The 23,282-nt window shown below is 40.3% G+C and overlaps 1 protein-coding gene across 5 annotated transcripts in view; it reads right to left on the bottom strand.

Moving 5' to 3' along the window:
* The window catches only part of arfgef1 (ADP-ribosylation factor guanine nucleotide-exchange factor 1 (brefeldin A-inhibited)), a 51,656-nt gene extending 29,022 nt beyond the window's left edge, over nt 1-22,634 (bottom strand). For 3 of the 5 annotated variants that reach the window (XM_044175602.1, XM_044175603.1, XM_044175604.1), the window contains exons 1-4: nt 22,286-22,634; nt 4,298-4,328; nt 942-1,098; nt 592-738 (exon numbers count right to left, since the gene is read on the bottom strand). In XM_044175602.1, the coding sequence (XP_044031537.1) occupies nt 592-738; nt 942-1,098; nt 4,298-4,328; nt 22,286-22,409 (459 nt within the window). In that variant the 5' untranslated portion in view covers nt 22,410-22,634. The remainder of the gene's footprint in view (nt 1-591; nt 739-941; nt 1,099-4,297; nt 4,329-22,285) is intronic. The other 2 variants (XM_044175606.1, XM_044175607.1) reach the window with 1 other exon arrangement.
* Nucleotides 22,635-23,282: the final 648 nt, after the last annotated feature.

The following is a 23,282-nucleotide window of genomic DNA, read 5'->3' as shown; positions in this document are numbered from 1 at the left end:
AGCTATGATGATAAACAGCTTCTAAATTTTATTTGGGCGCTAAATGACTCTTCTACCTTAGTGGCAACATTTTGCAACTCACAGGCATTCTTCAGCAATGAAGACCAAACAAACCAAAAAAATCAATCTAAACGACTCAAAATTATATTTTTATATATGCCTCCGTTCAGGCTAGATCAGTGTAGGGCATACAAATACTACAAATACAATTACACTGTTTACTTTGGTGTGGAAGATGGGCAAAATAGCTACTGAGTACTACAATCTCCAGTTCACACTTAAATCACCCTGTAAATTATCACATCATTACACACCAACTAAATTAGTCTTTTCAAATGACATATTGATTCATAAGCTAAAACAATGTTTGTCTTCAAACAGTGGTTCAGCAGGATTGTCTGCAGTAGCCAAAAAGCAGCTACATATAGTGTTGCAAATTATTTTAATTAGATATCAATAAAACTGACTTCATATCAAAGTGATACAAAGATACAGTGATCTGCTTGTGATGGTGAATTAAAGAGTTCAAAACATGGTCAAGTTTCTGTGTAATGAACTGCGATGTTTCAGAAGGTGAGGACAGCGCCGCACCTTAATAATCTGTAGTTGCACGCCCTCATCAGTCTGCGGCCCTTGGAAACAAGCGCAGATGGTCTCGATGATCCTGTCGATGAGCTTCTTGCCTGGAGCTGTGTTGTCTGGGGCGCTGCCTGTCAGGTGGCCGTATGCTATCAGCTTCTACAAAGCAGATACATATGCAAGCACGCACACAAACACACAGGCACACACACATACACATGTCTCTTAACATGACTTGGCTGAGGTAGGCATAAGATCTTAAAGGATATTGCAAATGAAGACCCACCATACAGTGGACTATCATAGAGAAACACTTATGCAAACATTTGGGGTTCTGCAGTCCAACTTGTCCTGCCACTGACCTGTAAACAGTCGAGCGAGGTGATGACAATGCGGGGACATTTGGACTGACATGCCAGCTCAAACGGCAAGAAGTACTTGTCGGCTTCAATGAAGTTGGTCTTTGATTTGATTGGCGGTAAAGTGCTGGAACCCGATTTGCCGTCTCCACTGGGCGGACTAGGAAGGAACAAAACAGAAAAAAAGAGATAGACTGTGAGATAAACACAGTGATCACACGGTCCAGTCTGTCAACAGGAGTCACTGGAAAAGAAGCAGGGTTCAAAATCAGCCTGACACAACCACACTCCCCTTGACATCCAGGCATGACTAACAGTGCATGAAAAAGCGAGTGCAAAGAATGGCATGTTTCACTATACAGAACAACCTCTTCTCATCCACAGTTTTAACAGGACATTAAACGTACAAATCCTAAAAACGTCTTTCCCTGCATTCTGTTCCTCAGGGCAAATGCAGAGTAACAAAAATCTTTATTGCACTGTAATGTAATGTAGTGCCTGTCTGCTTAAAAATTTTCACTTGATCTTTCTTACGGGAGAGGGGGGGTACTAGTCCCCCAGAGGTTTGTTATTCAGGCTCAGACTTTGCCATGTGTTCATGCTGACAAAGCATCTCCTGGCCTCTGACTAAATCTTAAATCAAACTATTTTTTTTATGATTTTTTTAAAAGACCAGACACATAAACGTAATACATGGACCATTGCTTTCAGCAGCCATGTGTCTACAGCATCCCCAAGCACAACCACCACACCCAGACTGCTGGAATAAGAGAAGAACAGAGAGAGGGAGGGAGCCAAAGAGGGAGGGAGGGAAGGGTTGCATTGTTTATGTCTTGGCAATGAAAAAGGATGACTTCAGCTCTTCTTAGAGGGACGACCTCACTGAATATAGCAGGGCACAATCATAGAGAGAAACAGAAGAAGAGAGGAAGGATGAAGTGTCTTGTAAAGGAAGGGAACGGGGAGAAAATGTTATGAAGAGAGCTATTTGAAAACAAAAAGAGGAAACAGGCATAGAGTAGCATGAATTAAAGAGGAATTAGAGAGGGACTAAGCTAGAGCACAAATATATAAACATAACAATGTAGAAAAATGTGAATCTGTTTAACAGCCTTTTCATCATTTTCAAAACCTTTTGGACAACAAGAGGAGCAAAGAGCATCCACTCCGTTGGAGCATCCATATGGTTTGACCCAGCCTCCATCTCTCTCAGCTATTGTGGTGTGTGTCTGCAGGGAGCTCTTCTCCTCTGGCGTTTTCCTGGACTCCCTGCTTAATGTCAGCTCGCCTGCTCTCTCCCTTATAAATCAGCCCAACGTCAGACTTAGGCTGCTTATAAAACATAATATGGCCATTAACTGGGTTTTAGTCAGACAGCAAGGTCTAGATCTATGACTCCCTGGCACTATCATGGGGTGCTTCATTTGAAGCTAGCAGCACGTATCTTGTCATGGAAGGGAAGACAGATTTGTATGGCAGTAAATCAATACAATATCAATGTCATGATATATGATTAAATGTCGTCTGGTATTTAGTTATAGTAATACTGACATGTATTTTAAATGTTGAGCTCAACAGTTCATCTTTGACCTTGGAAATAGCAGCTGACAAATATCTAAACGTAACCCTGTCTCCACTCAAGGTCCACTTACTCTCTTGCTCTGGAGCTTTCAACTGTACTGTATCACATCATCACGCTGTCTTCATCAGCAGTTGAAGTTTGCTCAGCTGTCATGGAACTGTTGAAGGAATAATTCATTTTGGGAAATACTTGTATTTGCTTTCCTACCAAAGGTAAGATCAGAAGATCAATACCACCTGGAGTCTCCACTGGTTGCCTGGCAACCTCACAGTGATGATAAGACTCCAGGAAGTTACCCCTTTTTCCAGTCTTTGTGCTAAGCTAAGCTAACCGTCTGCTGGCTGTAGCTTCATATTTAGCAGACAGATACGAGAATGTCTTCTCATCTAACTCTTGGCAAGAAAGCAATTTTCTGTTCCTTTTACTGGACTTGTTTTAAGCCAACACGAGAACGAGAAATCCTACAAGTGCTCAGATTTAGGGAAAGTTTGAACATCTACAGTTCTGTGACAACTGAGCAAACTGGATCTACTGATGAAGACTGTGTGATACAGTTGAAAGCTCCAGAACAAGCGAGTAAATGGAATTCGAGCGCAGATTGTTTTGTAGATCATAAATGTTTTCTTGGTCTTTCAGGTGGTGTTACACTTACAGTAAGTGCATTTTCTCTAGTTTAGTCATCACATTCACTTTACACTTTATTGTACACATTATCTCTCTATATATCAATATCTAAGTTTTTCTTTGTTTTTTTTTTTGTTTTTTTAAATATTACAGCATTTAAATTGCCAGTATTCCCCAGTGCTAATAACCATCTGGTCCTTTTATCTACTGTATAAACAGTTTCTCAATTGAATTTACAGAAAATCGATTATTTCAAGATGTATATTTCTATAGTGATAAAATTACATATACTGTGATAGATATTGCCCACCGCTACTGTTGAGATTTTGAAGATGTCCTTGTTAAATCTGGCCTTTTATGAGACTATGCTACAGAATGAATGCACAAAGGGAAACCATTTAAATAGGACTGCAGGCTCACAAAAAAGTATATTTGTATTCCTAAGTAGAAGTGCGAGACTATGGCATCTACATAACGTGAAAAATTGGTGAAAGTTGTAAAGTACCTGAGATGAATCCATTAGCAGCAGTGTTTGTGTGAGTTGGGTGTGGCTGCACATAGCTTCTACATCTCTCTATCTTTGATCTAGAATTCCTAACCTTAAGGGCAACATTTGAATGAAGTTGGTTACTGGTAATGCTAATTTGGAGAGAGTGAATATGGAGGACGGAAGGAGGGTTTGAGAGGGAAAACGGTGAGGGATAAAAATGTAAGAGGGAAATAAAAATGAAACGGCAGGAGGAATAAAGGATGGGGAAGAGGAGAGGTGGCTCTCATGCTACATTTCATTCCAAAGCCCACGTTACTTGGCAGCCCATACACGAGCACACCAAATGCACACGCGCACACACACACACTCTAAATAAGTTCAGCATTAGGCAGGGGTTCGTGAAGAAAGCCATTAATGAGAAGGTAAGGGGAGAGAAACACAAACAAAAACACACTAGCGGCTGCGCACGCACACACACACACACACACACACACACACACACTTTTCTAATCCCCTTTACTAGACTGAACACAGGAGAAAGCAATGGGGAGGCTTGCAGTTGAGCCATGAATTTTACAAGGCCTGGGCACACAGAAAAAGAGACAAAACCCATTAAATGACCCTCGATGCCTTATTGTGTTATGTAATTAATCAATTTCTTACCTTAATTTTTCTGATTCCTCTTTGATTTCCTCTGAAATGGAAAAAAAGAAAGGGAAGAGATGTTAAATTAGTCAAGTCGAGCCTTGGGGAATGTAAATTCTGCTGTGTTTTACTCAGCTAATGATACCATGGGGAGTAGAGCACATATCAGGCCTGGCAGCACAGACGATTCGACTTATTTATGAAGGGCTGTTTTTAGAGAATCTTCTCTAAAAACTCCTGAAAGCACAATTTAAGTATTTGCACATCAGATCAGATGATGTTTATCAGAGCCTTTTGGGAAGCTGAAGGTGTGTGAGTGTGTGTGTGTGTGTGTGTAGGATTAGGAAACATATTGTGATGACACTTACAGTACATAGAACTGCACATATCTGACATGTTTTGTACTCTAGATGCAAGAATAGAGAGAGTGAGTTCTCACACTTGTGTTAAAAGTAATCAAGCAGAAAAATGTGTGCCTGAATGTCATTGTGTCGTCATGGTGATGGTCTTGTTGACGTCCCACCACCGAGCAGAAAGGAGCCTGGTTAATGTATTGCCTCAGCTGCAGCTCAGCCCCAAAAATGTAATCATTATTCACTCTGTGCCATGTCCATGAGCCAGGCCAACATTTGTGTTTATTTCACAGATCTCCAAGCATGAAAGCAGTTGTATGAACTTGCTGAGCACTGGCACAGAAGAGCAGAAAAAAGAGAGACAGACACAGAGAGGGAGGGATGAGAGAGAAAGAGATGAAATAGAGCTAGAGAGAGCGAAAGAGTGGCCAATTGGTAATAGACATTAAAGGGGGCCTTCACTGAGGAAGCTTTTTAAAACATAGTGGGAATCGGCAAAGTCCTCACAGAATTGCACCAGCCTGCGATGGTGGGGAAAAACCCCAGTAATAGAATGACAGCCCAATTATTTCACTGCTGGAAGGCTAACAGTCCTTTCAAAGAAATCCACTTGGCGAGAATATTTAGTGCTTAACACTCCATGGAATTAAATTAAGGCTGGTTTCAACCATGTTTTACTGTAATACCCATGAGGGGAAAACTCATGTGTAGAGGAAGCAAAGCCAAGTGTCGTTTGTGATTTGGGACCATCTGATGCTAATTTATACATCCGTTATATACATGCAGTCACAATTGGCCTACAGAACTTGTGTGAAACTGCTACGAGTCCCTGTGGAATCTGATATGAGATCCAAGCACATATCATCTTGTCATCTTTTCATGTCATTATTCTGAGACAGACTGAACAGGATTGTGGACCCTTGACCCAAGTCCTGTCTATCTTTCAGTTCTGTGCTGTAACTGGTGTGGGTGGATGTGTGTGTGTGTGTGTGTGTGTGTGTGTGTGTGTGTGTGTGTGTGTGTGTGTGTGTGTGTGTATCAACATGAGAGTGTTATGATGGCTTTGTTGCAATGGGCAACAAATCAGAAAGAGCTGATAGATCAGGTATGATAAGGGACTAAGTGACTAAATTCAAGCCTTTGATGCCTTGTACACACGGACTAGGGATGTGACTAATGATTTTTTTTTTAAATCACTAATTAATCTGTTTATAATTTTAATACATTTAATCAATGAATTTAGTCTCTAAAATGTCCCATTCCGCAAGGTGACATGCATAAATTGCTTGTTTCTACCCATTAAAAGTCCAAAATCCAAATATATTCAAATTTACGATGACAAAAAAACAAGAGAAAAGCAGCCCATCCTCAAATTTTAGAAGATGCAAAGAGCAAATATTTTGGATTTTTATTCATTAATGAATTGTGATTAATGAATAGGGCTGCAACTAACGATTATTTTCATTATTGAATAATATTTGAAGATTACTCTCTTTATTAATTGATTGGCTATAAAATGTCAGAAAATTGTGAAAAGTGCCCATCACAATTTCCCAGAGCCCAAATTAATTGTTTTGTCAAATTTCTTTGACTAACAGTCTAAAACCCAATGGTATTCAGTTTACTATCATGGATGATAGAAAACTGACAATTGACTAATTGATCAATCAACTAATTGTTTCAACTCTAATTATCAATCAACTAAACAATTAATCAAATAATAATTTCAGTGCAAACATGAATGTGAAAACCTGTTTCCAAATATTATGATATTTCTAATATGATGATATTTCTAGTGGCTGAGACAATAGCAGATTTTCCAACATTTCTTGTATATGCAAGTGTGACGTGTGATGGATAAACGGATGCTTGACCTGAAACGCACAACAGGATGGAGGGGCAGCATTCAATCTGAAATGAATGGAAGTTCCGGCTCAAGACAACAGACTGATGCCGTCGGTAGGTGTGAAGCATCAGATTTAACAGGAACAAACAAAAGCAGAAAGATGAAAGACATAAACACACAGATGGTGAGATGTAGAAGCTTATGTGCTGAGAGATACCAGGCACTGCTAATGAACTTGTAGAATGATGACAACTTGCTCATATTGGCTTTGACCTTTTGGTTTTATTGCAGGGAACATTTTTGGAAAACCTCTCATTATATTGTGTTTGTTTTATGTGCTTTCCTCTTGAGCACATCATAGCCGCTGTCTCACTGCAGACTTTTTTAAAATTTTAAATCTGACAAAGCCATGATTGTATGAAGTTTTGGTTGCTAAGCAAGAAGTGCTAACTTAAACGATGAGTGCCTATAAACTATTTTAACTACTGCTTGTCCTGAACGCACATGTATTATACCGTATGACCTGTACCAGATACATTGTTCGAAGTCAGTTGTTTTATCACTACGGCTGCAAAAAATTATCAATTCATCTGTCACTTGTTTGTGATTAATCTATAAAATGTCTAAAAATACTGAAAAATGCCTGTCATAAGTTCCCCGAATCTAAGGGGACATCTTCAAATTGCTTGTTTTGTTTGACCAACAGTCCAAAACGTGACTAATCCATTAATTGACTACTTGTTTCAGTGTTAACTATCCCTATCATGAATACTGTGTTATGACACTCATGAATATTCATCATTATAATCCTCTCTCCCTCTGCGTATTCCCTTTGAACTTTGAGATTCTTGACAACCAATCAGCTCCCGAGTTTTTTTTTCACCAAAGTGAATAATCAGTACAGTAAGTCCGATCTTTTATCTCTCCCGGCCACCCTTTCACTTTAGCTGGAGTGCTAGACAAAGCCCAACATTATAGAGCTGGACCCAAGATAAAAGTAGTGCAATATCACACTGCACTGCACACTACGGTGGAGGAAAAGGCAGTACGTCTGTTTCTCTCCGGCTCTGCTTAGTGTCTATGTACGTCTGCTGCTCTGTAGACGGTAATATAAAAGTTACAGCAGGACTCTAGAGGTCTCTTTTTCAAGATGTGTGAAATTACAAACTTGCACTGACCCAGGCTATTCCACTTTTAATATTAGCTTCAAGTCATATGTTTTATTAAGCACAGGGTTATCAGATTTATGCAAATATACACACACACACACAAGTCACACAAGCAGACAGTTTGATGGGAGGAGTGGGGATTGTCATATTGACTGTGTAAGTAACCATTAGACAATTAGCTTGGTGTTGATGAGGAATTGTCACCCCAGGATTTGAACAGTGATATCATGGCAACGGTGGGTGATGATGAGAAAGAACAGATATATAAATGCTGGATACTTCTGGGACTGGGCAGATGCGAGCAACAAATTAAAATTGTGGAATCACAACTGATCTGCCAGCTACCGGTATCAAAACAAACACACACAGTTACACAGTGCACACATGTGCCGGGAGGCAGGCACAGCTGAGTGGGACTAAAACAAACACACATGCAAACCTAAACAATTATTTATTCATTTACATCTCATTTGTACCAACTTAGCCATGAACCCAGAATATAAAAGAGAAAACTGAATACAAGTATTTTAGTCTGCATTTACCACATGGCATACAGGGAAAGGCATCATAGTCTGATCAAGTGTCCCAAAATAAAAATAAAAATACTGGTTAAAAAATTCAGGAAGTACAGGAGCCTAAGAATACTTCACGGGTAGAAGAAAAGTAACGTAAAAAAGTAAAGTTTAATTTAGTGGACACATAATTCTTAAAAAGTGCAAAGCTCTAAAGCTGCTTGTATACATAAAATATTTCCTAAATTCCTCAAATATTTCTGGTGTTCCAGTTAGTTGCTTTAAAAAAAAAAAACAAGTTTCGAATTTCTACTGTACAGGCTATCACGAGCACAGAAATCACAGCCTTTTGTCACTTATTAACCCGACCCCACTCTCCCTCTACCTCAGCTCTGCAGCAGTCATACTAAATACTTCTGACCTTGAAGACGCCATGTTCTGTGCCCTGGTTTGTCCCAGGGCCCTGGTATAATCAAAGGAGGAACAATAACAGCAGCAGTAGAAGTTCAGTGGAATGGGCAAAACCTCCTCCACACTGCTGTCACATGAGACGACAGTGAAGAAGATGAAACCGATTGGCTCACCACTTTTCAATCTAATGAGTCCACATGAAAAAGACCAGGGGCCCACTAAGGGGCTTTTATGAATCAGCTAGTGAAATCTTGAAAATGTGAAAAACTGAAACTTGAGAAACAGACTATGAAAACGACCAAATTTGGTGTCTTCATTGAAAAAATGTTCATCTTCACACACCCTTAATTCAAGTCAAGACAAGTCGAAACAATTTTGTGAAAATACCAATCACTCTGCATGTCTAAAATGACTTCTAAAGAAACTCTTGAAAGAAACAGATTTGTACTGGAAATGCATTGTTGAGAATAAATTGCTACAATTTTTTAATCAGAATACTTAATACTGAAGTACACTGTACCATCAGCATCATTGCTGCGCTGATGCTTTAGCAGGTCAGAATTGGATTACTGGCCTTCAGGATGCTCCCCTTAAAAAAAAAAAAAAAAAACACTGAGGCTGAAACACTGCTTTTACCAAACCCTAGTAGAGAAGTGGCATACATAAGACACCTATTTCACAGACCAGATACATTAGAGGGAGCCATCCTGCTCTCCTGTGAGCTATAGCCCTGACCAGACCTCAACACAAAGCCTTTGAGAGCTCCATAATGTATGAGAGCAGCCTGAGCCCTGAATCTCCTCAACCATGTCCCTCATCTTCAAGGTACTTTTTCCTCTTACCCTGACTTTGACCCAGATCCTTACAGTAGATGACAGTAAGACATTAAAGAGTATTAATGTCAGCACGCCAAACTCCCCCCTGGAGACAGTCATTTTAAGCCTACATTTAACTTTTCTTTCATCATCAAGAGACAAGGGGGTCAGATACATGTAGAAATTTCCTATTTCTCTGGTGTATTATTGTATTGGGCTACTGCTGCTGGTACTTGAGCAGCAGTGTCCACAAAGGCCAGCTAACCAATCCAGTCCTGACCAAAGTCAGTCCAGATCCTGTGCAAGTGTTACTCTGGTTTCAGTTTGTACGGCATCTGATATACCCTGAGGTTGTCATCTATTCAAGGGCCCCCTAAAGCTGCCTCTAAGCTGAGGAGGAGGTCAGTCAAAATCTGGCTAATCATTTCTCCACTCTGCTCTGGAGTGACTGCAGTCCCCAAGCCTGGATAAAGGCAAGACTGGGCAGAGGGAGATTTCTGAGAGCTAGCAAGTGTACAAAATGGACATGCATGAATGCAGCCGGGTATAGGCACGCACTCCAGTCAGGTACTTCCCCACTGTCAAATGATATTGTAGCACCTACAGTATTAAACAGCCTTTGTCCTCCTGATGGGGAAATAAAACGCTTCCTGAATTTCAGAAACATTCAGCCCTGCAACCTCGACTACTGTCTTAATTCCATGACACACATGAAAGTTGCTGAGTCAGTGCTGCCAACCATTATGACACATATACTCCGTTATTAATTAGTGGATATCTCCATGTCTAGTGCAGACAACACTGCACAAACATTCCTGTATGTCAGCCTTTGTGGCAGACTTTTCAAAGCAAACATAATAGCCTAGGTCCCTCAGTACAACAAAGTCTGATATACGACACCTACACGACAAGGCCATCTGTGAAAAATACATGAGATGAGGACAACATCAAGAGAAAAGCTTCAGCACCTCAGCCCGAAGTCAGCTCACACAAAACAACCAAATGCCACCTCTGTCAGCATAATGGAGCACAGCTACAATGTTGCACTTCTATGGAAAAAAATGAGCATGCATGGTACACGTGTGATTAGTACTGTACGGCATGAAGACTATACATTGGCCATAAGTATATGTGATATGCTACTGAAATCCTATGAGAAGGATAGCTGTTATTATGAGAGAGAAAGGCACAACAGCCTCACAGCATCAGATATCAGTGTGTGACTGAGAAGCTAGGATAAACAGCCTGATCTAGACTGAAAGCCAGCAACATCACACTCAGTCGCTGAACTTGACAGTGAGCAGTGACAGGTTTCTGCAGTGCTTTACATAATACATGTTTCGAATGGACTTATCAGTGATCCCTTCAATCACACTTACACTGAACTACAGCAAATGCTGATCATGGCTTAGATATCAAGTACACAACGGTGTAGTCAGCCTCTTAGGATGCAAATGTTCAGCTGCAATAGATAAGGCTGATGAATCAGCAAGGGAAGTATTTGGGAACCCTGAGCCAAAGGTAAGAAGCAGGATTGTAGCAGGGTTACCAGTTCAAATCCCTAGAATATCTGGAGGAAAATCTGAGCCGAGTGAATGAGAAATGTGCTCCCCCTCATGCAGCAACTACCACCAAAATCAAGCATTGCAGTTTACACCCTATTGCTCCAAATGGGAGTTTATATTACTGGATGAAAGTAAACAGTGCTGCTAAAATATGTGCATGCATATTCAAACCTGTTTGCTAGGGGGTGAAACTACAACACATGATGGATGTTGTATTTTCTAAAATGCATCAACACATACAAGCAGAATAGCAGCCGGCTTTCATGATGTATCGCATCAAAGTCCAACTGCTTCTCGAGGCAGCATGACAAAACAACCTGCTCCCCATCTCTCAGGCTAACTTTGAGTCTCCACCTTCCTGGGCGCCACCCTGCCTTACTGCCGTGACAAAGCATTCCTCAGGCAGCAGCAGCAGAACACCCTGCTGGGAGTGTCCGCCATAGGGAGGACAGCTTGCCAGAACCATTAACCCTGGAATCACAGGTCCTATCCCCTCCCCGGGTGTGTTTGGTTTTATGTAATGTGTGCTTGTACAAATGTAATACCATCAGTTACTTGTGATGCAAGTAAATTATGATCAGCAGAAAGTGAAATTTCACAGAATCTGACCTGATTCGGAAAATAATAGATGTCATTTCAGCTTCGTAAGGATTAAGTTTTCCATGAAATTAGCCTAAATTGGCCTGCAAGGTGTACAAGTGTATAGTGAAGTGATGACATTCCATTGTTAGTGACAGGAAGGTAGTGACAGTCAGTGGCAGGCGGAGCTAACTAAAGTGAACTAAACACAGAAGGTCTGTGGGGAATATTAAAAAACCACAATCAGTGCTGAAATTGCCCTGTTAATGTTTTTAAAACTTACTTTAAAAGTGACCACTACATAGTTACACAGTCAGAAAAAGATATTCTGACACAAATGAAACACAACAACTGCTCTTGAATTAAAGGTTCCCTATGGAGTAGTTTTTGTATGATTGGGTCACCATTTTGTTTATCTTGTACATCTGCATAAGGAAGCATGTGCGCAGGTGACTTGATACAGTCCAGCCAATGGTTTTCTCCCTATTCCAGTGATCAACAAGTGGCGGTAACACACCAAGATAAGAAGCAATGTGCCAAAAAAGGCAGGGAAGAAGAAGACTGATAGCAAGTAAACATAGATATAAGCAATGCACGATTTAAAATAATTTAAAAAACAGCTTTACAAATGTTTTATGAGGCACTCATTTCACTGTTTTATGAAATGCACTTGACACATTTTGTTAGACATCAAGGACAAACGCAATGCGTTATGGTGAGTAACGCTGAATGTAAACTTTTGTTTTTTTACAAGAAAACTCCACAGGGCACCTTTAACTTTTTTTTAGATATGAAAGGTTATGTGATTTTACTTATGAGCACAAATTTTGTTAAAGACAAATGATTTCATAATTTCTTTATTTCTTGACTGTGACTATCCATCCATCCATAATTTTTCATATATACACTACCACTCAAAAGTTTGGGGTCGACTGCCACAAAAGCTTGATTCGGTACAGTCAGATGGCTGAGAGGAATACTCTATATTTTTGAATGGTCTTTCATGCTTTTAGGCTGTAGAAAGTCCTCATTACAAATAAATGTTATTTTGTATGAAGGGTTTGCAAAAAAGGTAATGTTTTGTACATGGAGAACAAAAAGCTATACAATGTTTCAACTAGACTGACAACTGAAAGGGCAGAAAGAGACAAAGATACAGCTGAGCAACAGTTAAATAAGAATATAAGAAATCAGCAGTCATTGGTAAAATAAATTGGAAGCTTAGCATTAAAATCTGTGCAGATTTAAATAGGAACAGGCTCCTGTTTCAGTGTCAAGTGCACAGTATTGCCTATAACAAGCTGGAATTAACAGGTGTGTTGCTTTAGCAAAGCTATTCTTAAAACTTCAAAATAAAAGTAGTAGGTTAGTACTATTGGAATTGGATCATGGAATAGCAGCTGAACATACTATGGACTGACAAAGTTTAAACCTATTCAATATAACCACTGAGTAGATTGCTGAGGGCCAAAAGAAAAACAGGTTCCCAAAATATTTAGAGCCCAATAGAAGTTTTGGTTTAGAAATGATCTAGGGTCGCTTAGGCTTTTCTGGACTGGAAAACAAATTAAAAATCGAAGAGTATTTTGGGGGAAAAACGGTTACAACAGTATTTTCTCCTGTCATGCAACACTCTGGGGACATCGACTAAACGGAAGTTTTAATCATTTAATTATTCTAAAACTCTTTCAAATGTAAATAATACATTTGGTGAATAATTTTACTGTTTTTATCTATGTTAAAATAGCCATTATTGAAGGAAAGAAGAAAAACATCAATATAACAGGTGACTCCAAACTTTTGAGCGGTAGTGTAATACAGATCGATAATATAGCTGCACATTGCCCACACAGCCTAAAGTAGGGTACATTGTATTTGGAAACCAATTCAATTTTGTTATGCTTGATAGCCATACGAAAATGTAGCCTGCATCACGTCTTTTGCTGTAGTGTTTTGTAAAAGGTCTTAAAGGTTTTTTGTAACTTTTGTAATTCCCATGAATAAAGGTTTGGACAAGATCTAAATTTTTGTCCCAAGCATAAACAAATACAGAAGTCAAAATGCAGTTTTCAACCAGCAGCAGCTCACCTGAGGTGCAGTACATCTGCAAAATGTTAGTGAAATAGAGGCAAAGCGAGCATTATTTCAACCCAAGGGGGCTCTGCTTGCTCTGCTCGCTGAAGCATGCTGTCAATGTGGACATTTCATTTAAAATACCCGGCTACTATTTATTTGTTCATGCAGCCCTGCAGTTCTCTTGCAGAGCTGTGTGTCGGGAATAGGTTCTTGGTTTTTAAAAGTGTACAAAAAGAGATGGTACACCTGGAGTGCAATGGATTACAATAAATAAAGTAATAAATGCAGAAACATGTCTACTTAAAAATGCCTTGACCAACCCTTATACCTAATCAATTAAGAGGCTGGAAAACAAGAAGATATCTTACTGGACTCGGTCCTAGGCTCATCTCAATGGTATCGTCATTTAGTGTAGACTTCAACAGTGTGTGCAGCAGGTAGGGCCATGCAAAGACAGGCTGCACACACCTGGGCAAATATTCTTGCTGACTAAAGCTGTTGCATCAACACTGATTCAATAAGTAGACATTCTGCCAGCAAGATGTTCACACACAGAATCACAATCAAACATGCACAGATACAGTACGTACATACACACACACAAACACATTTAATGTGCATGCAAACACACAAGCACACACACCAAAAATCTCATGAGAGCTCTAACATTTCATCAATTAAGACACAGCAGAGCCTGCACATGGCTGCCCCACTGGCGGGAGGGACAGAGATAAACAGACAGCTCTCTGGAGACGCTCTGCAGTACGTCACAAGAACAGCAGCAAGAAAACAGCTCGCTGGGAGGGGACAGCGGGTTCAGACAGAGTGAGGAGAGAAAGGGGAGAGAGTGAGAGAAAGCAGGGACAAGGACGAGGCTGGCTTCCAAAACAAATCAGCTATATAAACCTGTCTCTTGCCAGCTCCATGGTTTGTGTCCACGTTCTGTATGAGTGTGTGTATGTGTGTTCTCATATTACAAGGCTACTAGAGGGGAATAGTATGCTAGGTGTCATTTTAACACTGTAGTGAGACATATTTTGGTTCTGTGTGTGGCCTTTTACATTAAAATCATGTACCACAGAAGGTATAGAAGAAAGAGAGAAAAGAAAGTGCATAGAGAAGGAAAAATGGAAAGGATTTAAATGCATCCTAAATCACTTCCTGCCCTTTGGGTGGGTAAAAAATCTGCAATATGATAACCCAAACTCCTAATGGCCTTTCAACAATCTCTACACATACACGCACACAGAGGAGAGGTTAGAGGTCATTCCGTGACTCAGTTTCCATCACAGAAGAGCGAGGAGCCGGAGACTGAGAAAGGGCATCCCGCCGCCTGCAGTACCATTTCCATTTCAAAGAGCTTAGAGCCCATCTGCATCTGGCATGGATCCCATGGTTGGCTCTAAACCACTCTGTACACAGCGATCAGCTAAAATTCAAACCAGTTCCGATAGCTTTAACCTCAGTAAAACATGGTGGTCAAGGTGACTGTGTGTCTCCAGATATGGAGGATCACTGACCGTGCAGGATGTTCAAGCAGGTAAAAAGAGAAAGATGGTGTGAGTGCGGTGGGACAGGATAAGACCAACAAACTGAGGAGACGAGAAAAGGAGCCTCAGGACTCCGATGGACATAAACTGTGGCGTTATGATGGTGCAAGATGTAAAAAGTAATGTTTTATCTCCATTCAGAGTCCAGCATTGACCCCATTATCCAGGCCGTGAACATTATTACATCTCTGATGTATTCATTAATCAAGCAACAGCATTTTGAGAACAGTTTGTAATAAGATAATGTCCACAGGCATGATAATACAGCTTTGCGGCACTAAGATTGTCTAATCTGAGGATGAATCTATGTGTAGGTGTCCACCTCCACGTCCTACCAAACGCAGATAAACACGGGGCAGCTGCGACCACCACGGAGAGCCTAAGAAAATTCAGACCCCTGACATTTCTATTGTCCAGGCTCAAAAGAAAGGTTGCACAGCAGTAATTAAATTTGGAGGGAGAGAAGGAAACACTGTCAGAGGTTGTCTGGGCTACCTAATCATGGGTGCTCATGTGTGCCAGCATGCCTATATGTGTGCGTTTACGTCTGTGTGCGTGTGTCCAACCAACCCCCTCACTCACACTCACATAAGCCTGTGTCTAATCAATAGTCTCACTCCCATGGCTGAATCAAGGCTCTCATTTTGTAGCCAAAAAGTCACAAAGCACTCGGCCTCCACAAGGCCATGATTACTCAGCTGTTGGCTTTGTTATTGAAATGAATTCATCTTTAATAACTCTGCTGCTGATACATGATTTGGCACTTTTCTGCTCTAACGCTATGAATTGCACTTTCTGTCCTCTGAAATGGGGTTATTATTATTATTGTGCAGGACTGTGCTGAACAAGCTGGAGATTAATAGCGAGCCACTGGAAGATAAATATGTGTGCTGTGAACTGCATCCTTCCCAACTCATTCAGCCAAAGTGCCCTTTCTCATCCAACCTGCCCTCATTTAGGTCCCAGCATGCTTGGCGGCAAGCTATGATGGAGTAAAAACTTCATCAAGGTGCTCTATTTGAGACTTTCACAACCAAATCACTTCTTCACTTTGCTTTTAGTCAAACTGAATTTTGAATTCTCCTTCATTTTTGTGTAGTGCAACATAAACTACAATGATATTTCAGCTATTGTGCACACTGTTCCATATTTTAAAAGAAGATAAAATCGTTTCTGGACATATTTGTGGAAACGGCTTTTAAGTTTGAAGCCTTCCTTCGTTTGGGAGCTGCCATTGCTAGGAGTTGCACTGTCAACTTCCACGGTGTGCTACTGCCTAAGGATGTTAGAGTCCTGTATTTTCGTTCATGTTGGTTTAAGACCAGCTGAGTCATAGGTTGCGAACTTGTTATGTCGTTACACAAAACTCACTTCAACGGGCAATTCTTAGCCACAGCACGCTGTACATTACCAAGTGATTTGAGCTACCACATGAAGTGAATGCATGGAATGCTCAAACCACAGATGGGACTGATTACCTGCCTGTATGTTGGAATTGAAGTGATAACTATCTTAAGTGCCGTTCCACAGAGACATTGCACTAATCAAATTACCAGTACCAACCGTGTCAATCGTAACCAAAAATTCACGGCCACTGGAGAGGACCATTGTACAATTCTGACCAAGTAAGTACTAGCTAGGCTCCTAAACACCAAGGATATATACACTGATTTAGTAGCAAAAATGTATTTTAATTTCAGTTCAACTTTAAGCTCACAATTTCTTCTGAGTAACACACAGGCCTTCCTTCTTTTTAACTGGCAGTTCCTCCCCCCATCCCCCTCAGCAATGGGGATATATTACTTGCTTGGTACCAACTTTCTTTATATGAATACAGATGATAGATCAATACAAGATAGATAATACAAATAAATACAGCACCACGAGATGAAACAGAAACAGAGAGAGGGGAGGGTTTCTCTTCATTCGCCTCAACTGTTTGCTCTATAATTAATTTATCACCTGAACTGAAAGAGGCATCAGCGAAGAGAAATAATGTATTATGTATGGAGATATCAGTGTAAGAAAATAAATTAAAAAGTGGAAGGCAAAAAAAAAAAAAACCCAGACTCCTTCTAAACTCTAAACCATCTCCTCTGTATAGATAAAAGGATTATTTATGCTTTCAGAACAAGCACAGGCCCTGCCATGTTGACTACCCCACTGCTCATTATCTGAGGACCAGTCAACCTTTGGGGTTACAAGCAGCTTAAGTGTCTGCACTTAAGTATGGAGGGGGAGGAACGAGACAGAAACCAGGCACAGGGGCCTCGCCCTTTCTCATTTCTCCCTTTCCTTCAGGGCAATGTAGAAGTAGACTTGATTGTGGAACAATTTAACTCAACACATTTACCATACTTTTTAACAAGTACAGCACATTCAAACTCAAGGTAAAACCTCTTGCCACAAAGCATGTCTGCTTCTCTAACACAGTTGAATATGTCTAGTCTGGTCTCCATTTGTTTGTAGCTCCACTGTGGAAGAAGATATGGATGTCTTTCACACATCTAAGAATTTGAACTGAACTGCACATATATCTGATTCCAGTTTAAGTCAAACAGCGGAACAGCCTTAGGATAACTCATCTAGTGCCATGAACATTTACAGCACCTGACAAATAGAGGTGGCACCAAAATGTGGCTGACGGCTGCCATCTCTTCCCTCATTTACACTTTCTCATCCCCAGCAATGCCTGCAAGTTTCATCAGCAGGTTACCTGGTGTGCCTCCGCTGTATGGAAATCAGAATGAAACTGCCTGATTTCAACTTCTGGGTTGATACATTTCTGTCAGGAATATGAAGGATGCTGGTAAAACGGTTGTCAGGTGCACAAATCAGGGAAGCTTTTATTATTCAGTAAGAGTACAAACATCCAAAGCTTGCCCTGACAGCAGCCCTCAGCTCCTGCACTTCACATTTTGGGAAGGCTGTGTGGGTCTTTAGGGAGTCATGGTAAAAACCTTAATTAACAAACAGGATCGTTTATAGCCTGGTGCTTATCATGGGTGAGCATGTGGTGACTATGGTGCAGCTTATCATGGGGGAGCATGTGTTCGCCATCCTTAATGATCAGAGGTACATTTGTCCCATTGGCTTCCCTGCCCGGTTTGTGTAAAGAAAAAGGTGGCCAATGCAGGCAGTGGCCTTGAGTTTGGTTCAAAAGAACAGCTTGCAAACGCTTGTTGATTTTGTCTGTGTTTGCAGCTTTTGTTCAAGGTTCTTTTGACCTTGGATGGGAAAATGTTTTGCCACAGTTATGCTACAAATGCAGTGGCATTAGTTTAACCTGTCTAAATTTAATCTTACAGTGAAGCAAAAATCCCATTGATGAGCAAGAAACATTTCTTAAATCATGAAAAGTTGAAATTTAAGTACATTGTGAATAGGGATGTGTGTGTTTAGCAACAGGACTTCTACTAGCTTTTTATACAGTTACAGTACTACTAATACTGATTCATAGGTCTCTGCACATGAAAAATGGAAGAAATTGACAGCATATCTTCTGAGTTAGAATTAATTACATTTTTTAAAAGGATTTAACCAAATGTTTGGGAGCTTCAGTATCACCCCAAAACTAGAAAAGTTATGATAACAAAATGCACAACAACACCAACAACGTTTAAGAGCATTTAAAATCTGCAACAGGCATTACGTTTTAAAGGAAAAAAGGATGTCAATTACATTAGAGGAGACGGGGACTAATGAATCAATTAAAGGAAACAAACATTACCATTATGGTATGACAAGCGTCAGTGGACCATGTCAATAGCTGCTAGCTCCTGGTTTATTGTAATTTCTTTTCTCATAACCACCCCATGTTGCAAAACATTCAGATTTAATGAATGTCAAACCCCTCAGACCATCAGGAACCCACCACAGGCACTCAAACTGTCAGTATCTTCGAGCAAGCAAGCTGACAAGCCAACAATAATGCTTGCTCAAAATACAACTTTCTGGCACTACAACATATTGGCCACTAAATTTAAGCTACGGGTACTGAGTAAGTAATTTATCTTCAGTGATTTATGACGAGAAAATACAAAAAACAAGTTCTTTTTCCAGTGGCTGCCTCCAGAACGTGAACAGAATATGCATCTGCAGTTTTCAAAAATTGAAGGGAGGCATCAAGAATGCAGCTGCAACATTTTTCCAGGTTGCTGTGACCTCTGCAGCTGACCCTCCGATCATACACCCTATGGGGAGAGATAATGAGCAATGTGCTCAGCAGGACTCCACTCCTTAAGTAACTACTAGCCTGGAAACAAGTTCTCACTCCTCAAGCATCGTAGCTTGCACAGAGTCCCCTGATTTAGCTTGTTACATTCACAGTATGACTGTTTTTCAGCAGCAGCAAAGCCACATGAACTTCTCAAGCCAGAGAGGACAGGGTGGCTTTAAAAACAATGGGACCATCCTCAAAGCCAGCATCATATGAAGCTAGCAACGCATGACAACGATGAACCAAAGCCTCTATGTTCGCTTCTGAGAGGTGGTGGGAATGTACAGCCTGAGGGCCTTTGATATTTTGAGTTAACCGTCAGTCTTACCCTCTTTCTGTTCCTTGCTATCAGACAGCTCCTCTCAAAGAAGCCGACGGCGTGATCCAAAGATAATAGGACCTTGCACCGCTGCAGTTCAGAGTGTGTGAGATACTGAGATGGTATTTTTTTTTGGGAAACTGCTGAGTGACATTTTGATACTCCAAGAGAAAGGTCAGTTTGGTAGTGAGGAGGGTGGCCTAGCCAGAGCCTTTTACCTCATTGCTATACACTGAAACCCTGCAGTGATTCATTACCAGGGGGGGGGTGGTATGAAAATAAATGGGCTACAACAATATATGTACACAAGTCTAAATCTGTGTGCCAAATATGATCAAAAAAGAATGAAAAGCTAAATAAAAATACCATCTTGTGTTTCACAATTCAAACAATACTTAGTTTTGAACAGTGTCAATGAATAACAGGAGAACTTTCAGTGGCACAGGCACTCTCTCTGAGATGTCTCAGAGCCCCAAGAGCTAGAGGGGATTACGTAAGTCACTTAGTATACTGGGTCACCCAGTCGTTTTTGATATGCTCTACAACTGTAGTGCTGCTACGCTCATTGCAGAGATTCTCATTTATTAGATTTGTAGTGTATGACTGAGCCTCAAAGTCAGCACAGACAGTTAATTATGGTGAGATTTTATACTACTTCATTTTTGCACTGTACTATCGTACAGTAGTTACGGTTTCACCTGAATATTGTTCTCCCTCAACCACCGACCGCGTGGCTAATACTGCTTTTTAAAAGGGAAATCAGTAGCACAATCAGACTGTAGCAATGATGTCATCTGGAGAAAAAATATGGAGCTGCTCCATAAATAGTAAATAATGGAACAACTGCTAGGATGCTATATGCCAATCAGCAGCCATGATGGTTTTACTGGTTTATGGTTATTTTTTGACTCACAGTTGGATGACCTATTTCAATAAAACTGACTGGGTGAGTGACTAATTCACTTAAAATGGACAAAGAGTGTCACCGGATGACATAATCAATTCAAGTCTATATGTTCTGATTCCCAGGTAAAGAAACAATACTGACTCTCCACAAATCACTGGAGCAGCACTACGCAAATTCCGATTTAGGGAGTATTTTCCCTTTGAATGCATGCTAGAGAGAGCCTCAGTCTTTCAATGAAGGCTAACCTCTTGCACTCAGCACAGTTGCTCTACAGACAGACAATCAAGTGGGGGAAGGAATATATCATTTGTGTGGGTGGGTTGGTTTTACAAAACATCAGAGCAAGCCTAGACAAAAAGGATCGGTGTATTTAGCCATCAAGGCCATTGCAAAATCCTACAACAACTGAATGAGTTGATAAAGGCAGCAACTGTTGGGACAGGTAGGATGTGTGGCTGCTGCACAACATGGACTCATTGTTTCTCAGGTAGTGTCATATTACTCCCTTCACAGGACAAAACCCAGCTTGTTCCAAGACACGGACCAAATAAAAAAAAAGTATGTATGGGATGTGAAAAAATTACATTAGCTATGGTATTATAAAAAGGTACATTTTTATCTGCTCTGATCCTATGTGCATTTCTGTTTTGTCTTAATTGGTTTAAAAATGCTTTATTTCGGAAAATACACCTGCTAACAAATAGTTTCATAAATCTAACATATATAGTTCAATTAAAACCGGACGTTACGTGTTGTTGACTTCAAAATAAAAGCGTAGTCAACGTGACAACAGCGTCGTACTGTTGAAGAAAAACATGCTATAAGAAGAGAAAGTCAGTTATGTCATATTAATTACTTCTTAAATATATTCACTTTTTTCACTTTGGTATTATCATTTATTGGTAGTCTGGTCAGTATCACGTGTATTTTAATTGTAATGTTATTTTAGTTCTGATCGGAAATCCTATCTTATCCTATTTCCGACAGCTTAATATTGTTCCAGCATAAAAGTGCTACTGACAGCTGCCACCTTCTGCTTCCACTGTCCCGACTTCACATGTAGTTTTACAATATAATAATGAAGAGGAGAGGCCAGAATATTCAATGATTAAACTAGTTAATAAAAGATAAGACAAATATGTCTTCCAAAACACTCTGTACTGAACGGGCACGGCTACGTCGCTCGTGTACCAGGAAGAGACGCACACACCTCACCTTTATGGGGTTAAACACATAAAATTAAGCAGTTTAGATACATATAGTTACACTTGATGAATGTATAAGGTGTAGTTGTGGGTTAGCTTGATATTGAAGGAGGATACCGCCGTTAACAACTTTGTTTTCTGTCCAGTGGTCGGCCTGTTCTCACATCGCTACTAGTTTCGCAGCATCGGTTCAGTGTTGCAAACACCCACCCCTCCTGCACCATTTCCGTGTTTAATACGGAATCATTTACACGGAGCCCGTGCCACGTCAATTTAAAACGCAGGTTTTGCTGAATTGTAATGCCAAGACAATAAGACAATATTAGCAGCCAGCATGTCATAAATGGAAAATACTCTGTGTTGCCAAACACTGCGACATTGTTGCAGAATAACCGGTTAATAAGTGAAAGGGTGCATGACGTGTCTAAATCAATGAGTCCAAGACAGCTAAAATGTGGTGCTAAAACAACTGTAACTTACCTAGTGCCACCTCACAGGCTTTGCGCAATTGTGAATGGTGAGCCTTTTTCACCTCCTTGTCGGCTAGGATCTTTTCCAAAGCTCGTGTAAGGAACATGTTTTTCGTCTTTTTGCCCTCAAACATGTCGCACCGGAATTTGGGGCGAGGTGTGCCTGGTCCCAAGGGGGGCTGCAGCCGCCTCGAATGGAGATGTATTCCTTTTCAAATGTCAGCCGCAGAGCCCCTTACAAACAAACATAAATAAACACAGAAGGTGGGGTAAATCCCTCAGATTTCTATTAACGACCTGCCTCCTGCGCCATGTTGGAGAGAGGAAACGACGTCACGTACGTTCGAGAACGGCCGCAGTGAGGCAGCAGGGAGAGAGGGAGGTGTGCTCTCTCCACCTATGTACAAGCCTACACGGGCTTATTAAAGTCATATGGAAAATAACTGACATTAATATATACATGTTATGAATTAAACAACCAAGCATGCCAGCTTCAATGTGTGCAGGATTTTTCATTTTTTGCTGAATAAAACACGTGACCTTTCAATTTACAATAAATGCACATTAGGCAGTATATTTATGTGTGAGGTGTAAATGCATTTATATAAGCCTGTATTTTGTTAACAATTTGAATTTGCATCAATATGTTGTATGGAGAGGCAAATTAAAAAGCTAAATTAAAGGTATATTCAAATTGAAGAGTTTGACATTTAGAAGAAAAATAAGACTTTTTGTGACTTATTCCACTGTATTTTTAATGTCACCCCTACCCAAAGATGTAAGCAGATTTTTTATCTTAAATATAATTTTTTTAAACACATTTTTAAAACCTGAGTAACTAAGAATGTCAATCAATTTGGGAGTGACAGCAGGTTTCAGTCCTGTGTTTTGGTGGTGGGTCTACATGATCTTGATTAGACTGATGATCTTTGACTAGTCCTACATATGGGCTCTTATTTGTCTTCAAAAGTTTCCACTGTCCTCAACACTATAATCACAAATGCGTG

Source organism: Siniperca chuatsi, linkage group LG19 (assembly GCF_020085105.1).
Source record: "Siniperca chuatsi isolate FFG_IHB_CAS linkage group LG19, ASM2008510v1, whole genome shotgun sequence".
Lineage (NCBI taxonomy): Eukaryota > Metazoa > Chordata > Actinopteri > Centrarchiformes > Sinipercidae > Siniperca > Siniperca chuatsi.
This window is presented reverse-complemented; position numbering and strand designations above follow the sequence as displayed.